Below are 3,372 nucleotides of genomic sequence, written 5' to 3' on the forward strand. Positions count from 1 at the left end.
TCACTTATGCCAAGGTGAATAACACCAGAATTTGTAACCTTCTCTAGGGGGTTTGTTATGCATAAATCAATTAAAGTTTTTGAGGTCAGAGTGACACGTGTTGGTTCAGTGATTAATTGACTGAGACCATAAGTATCGAAAATGTTTCTCAGATAGGAAGAGTTAACTGTAACTGCTTCAGGCAACAAATTGCAGTTGATATCACCGAGTAAATATAATTCCTTATTTTCCGCGTCAATTTTTGCAATGATACTCTCAAATTCGCTAAATAGATTAGGTGAAGAACTTGGGGGTCGATACCAGGTACCCACCAAAATGGTATACTTCGTGGCTTTCTAATTTCAATAAATAGACACTTTAAATTATCGCTATTTAAATCATTACGTATTCGATAGTTTAGGTTAGTGCGTATGTATGTACATATTCCACCTCCATTCCTTCCGTTAATTTTACGATCTTTTCTGACTATTTCAAAGCCAGGTATATAAACTTCGTTATCACGTACTATAGGGTCTAATTTTGACTCGTTGATATGTAAAATGTCAATTTTTGAAGTGGACATAAAAACTCTAAGTTCATCAATATGAGACAATAAGCTATTGATGTTAAGGGACGCAATGACTAAACCTCGACCAAAGATTGTTGGATAGTTGGACTTACCGCGGTCGGTACCTTTATGGACATCAGCAGAGTCGGATTCCCAGACGGCAATATCCTAGTCTACACGTAAATGGCTAATAAAATTTTGAGCTAGGCGTGTGGTGCCTTTCTTGTTTAAATGAAGACCACTTCGATTTAAGTGGCTAGTTTTTGAAATGTTTGAGTGGTCAACAAAACCCCAGTTCTTTTCGTTGCAACATTCCTTAAGAATTTTGTTCACATCAGGTACTTTGCAGGCAAGGGCTTCGTCATCTGATCTATCGATGAGACCGGATATAGATATTGTGGCCGAAGATTCGGAGTTGACTGCTTCGGCTAGGTCAATCAGTTCGACTGCACATTCACGAGGAGTATTGGGGGATCGTAAACTGTTGGTTCCAACATGGATAATTATCTCGTGTGGGTTTCTGCGCAGTAGTGGTTTGATGTGATCTTTCATGTCTTGTGTTGTGCATCCCGGAAAGGTGGCTATCTTAACTTGCGAGTTCTTGGACATTTTATGGCCTTGTAGGTATTTAAGAGTAGAATCCCCCACTATAACAACCTTCTTCCGACGGTTGGACGGTGGATGGTCATGTTGATTCGACGAATTGAATAATTCAGTGTTTCGCACGCGGATTTCCGAGGACGAAGGAGATGTAATGTGTCCAGTGACAACGCTATTGCCATTTTGATCGCTTCTGTTTCTCTCGGTTCGATCTTCGTCTCGAAGAGCTTCAAATCTGTTACGGGTTTGAGTTATGTTGCTGGGCATTCTTTTTTCATTATGTTTTGCATTTGTACTTCTCTGCTGCGGCTTTTCGACTGACCAATGACTTGATTGTGGTTGATTGTTTTCCACTTCATTCTTTTCTCGCGTAATAATTGTTATTGCCAACTTTAAAGAAGCATTTGCTTGGTCTAATGACAGGACTCGGCTTTCAAGTAACAAACACTTTTCTTCCAAATCATTAATTGCATTGTCTTTTTTAGATATAGTGGATAATAGCTTTTCACACTTCTTTTTGAGGGCCAGCATAGATTCAGTTTCAACAGGGTCCACAAAGTCCGTTTGCACAATCTTGGCTGGACACAACGCCGCCACATTTGATATTCCAATACTTCTTGGAAACGGTGGCGAAAATTTTATCGCGGAGCTCAGTTCCATCAGTTCCATCCGGTTTGCAGACACTCTGACACTGATGAAATCACTCATCAAAAGCAAGCACTCTTCCATCCAAAACGCAGAAGGTAAATTTCCAAAGCCTGGGCAGAGTTCTTTATTTCAAACCACCTTTGATGCCCACGACGCCCTAGAGGACGTGATCGTTCTTCCAAGAATCTTGCTTTCGCCTAGGTTGGCTTTGTCTGATGAAATGCTGGTGAACAGAAGTTCTATAATCTCTGTCAAGGACGCCGCCGAAGACCTGAAATATCTTGACAACCGTCATCAGAGACTCCTGTCTTTTCGAGGAAAGCTGTACAACCCAGGTCAGGCGGATAGCCCAATAAAGCAAAGCATTGCCAAAAAAATTGCTGGCAGTGGCCTAAGATATGAGGATTTAAATAATTTGTTCCAACGATTTGGACGGAAAGGTCTTGTGTGTAGTTTGACGAGACCGCCATTGTCCAGCCGCCCATCGCTTCCAAGGGTCACAAACACGACGAGAATAGTCTCCGCAATTTTGAAACACTTCGAAGAGATTTCCAAGGATTCTGCGACATAGTGAATTAAGGTATGTTCTCAACTGACTTTCAGGGCAAAAGCAGTTTGTACAAAAACGTCAAAGATAATGACCGCCCGTGTTTACACATTCGTCCTCGACAAAACCGCGTGGTTCGAAAGTTCGCGCATGCTCAAACAGCGATCTTGGCGAGTTCCTATTCTGATGACGTAATTGCCATTGAGGTTAGAAAATAGAAAGTTCCCCCTCAGATTTCTCGTATTTCCTTCGGTGAAATTCCTTAAAATTTGGCAGAGATGTTATACTCTTTTAGCTTTCCTTGCTGTGAATTTATCAGAAAAATGAGACAAGTTTTTCGCTCAGCCAAAAAACAACAAAAATGTTAAAAGCGAAAGAACGACCTTGACAACCCCTATTTTTTTCGATTTTTAAAGTTTCGTCTTGTCAGACTCTACCCGGTCGGAGAATAATAGAAAATTTTACCGAAGGAAATTGAAGAAAATTGAAATCAAAGTCAAACAGACGTCAAAAAATGGCGATATTTGAGTAGTTTTAATTTGGGACTAAAAGCCTTGACTTCAGAGGTGACTGTTGTAAAGCAAATTTAGACGCTTGTTTTTTATGCTTCAGTAGCTTTGATTTGAAAAATAGCAAAAACAACGAGAATATGAACTTTCGATTGATGTCACTGGGGCGCGCTTCGTGATCTTGCATAACCCTATTGAGCCACCTTAAGCTCTTCGACAACTTTTTTATTCTAACCAATGGTCACGCCACGCAGCATCGTTTTCGCCTTTCGACCAAGACAAGACACGTTTATATCATGTCCAGTGTGTTGAATGCGGTTCTGAGCTTCTATCATAAAGTAGAAGACAAAGCTTTTGAGCGATTTATGGTGGCATGCGTTTTTCCCCTATATCAAGGTTCTTTGGAAAGCCGAAAAACTCTGGAACGGTATGAATGAACGCTTATCGCACAACCAAGTTATATTTGGGGTTGTGGGTACATGTTCCCACAAAAGAGTAGCCCCTAACCAGGGGGGTGGTGC

At 40.9% G+C, this 3,372-nt stretch overlaps 1 protein-coding gene across 1 annotated transcript; it reads right to left on the reverse strand.

Moving 5' to 3' along the window:
• Nucleotides 1–346: 346 nt before the first annotated feature.
• LOC111333664 (uncharacterized) lies at nt 347–1,855 on the reverse strand. Its single transcript, XM_088744578.1, has one exon. The coding sequence runs from the start codon at nt 1,853–1,855 to the stop codon at nt 716–718; it is 1,140 nt and encodes a 379-aa protein (XP_088600704.1). The 3' UTR covers nt 347–715.
• Nucleotides 1,856–3,372: the final 1,517 nt, after the last annotated feature.

The sequence above is a fragment of the Stylophora pistillata genome, chromosome 14, assembly GCF_964205215.1.
Source record: "Stylophora pistillata chromosome 14, jaStyPist1.2, whole genome shotgun sequence".
Taxonomy (NCBI): Eukaryota; Metazoa; Cnidaria; class Anthozoa; order Scleractinia; family Pocilloporidae; genus Stylophora; species Stylophora pistillata.

Coding starts and splice junctions, on each gene's coding strand:
- LOC111333664 (XM_088744578.1), bottom strand. CDS start 1,855: ATGAGTGATTTCATCAGTGTCAGAGTGTCTGCAAACCGGATGGAACTG.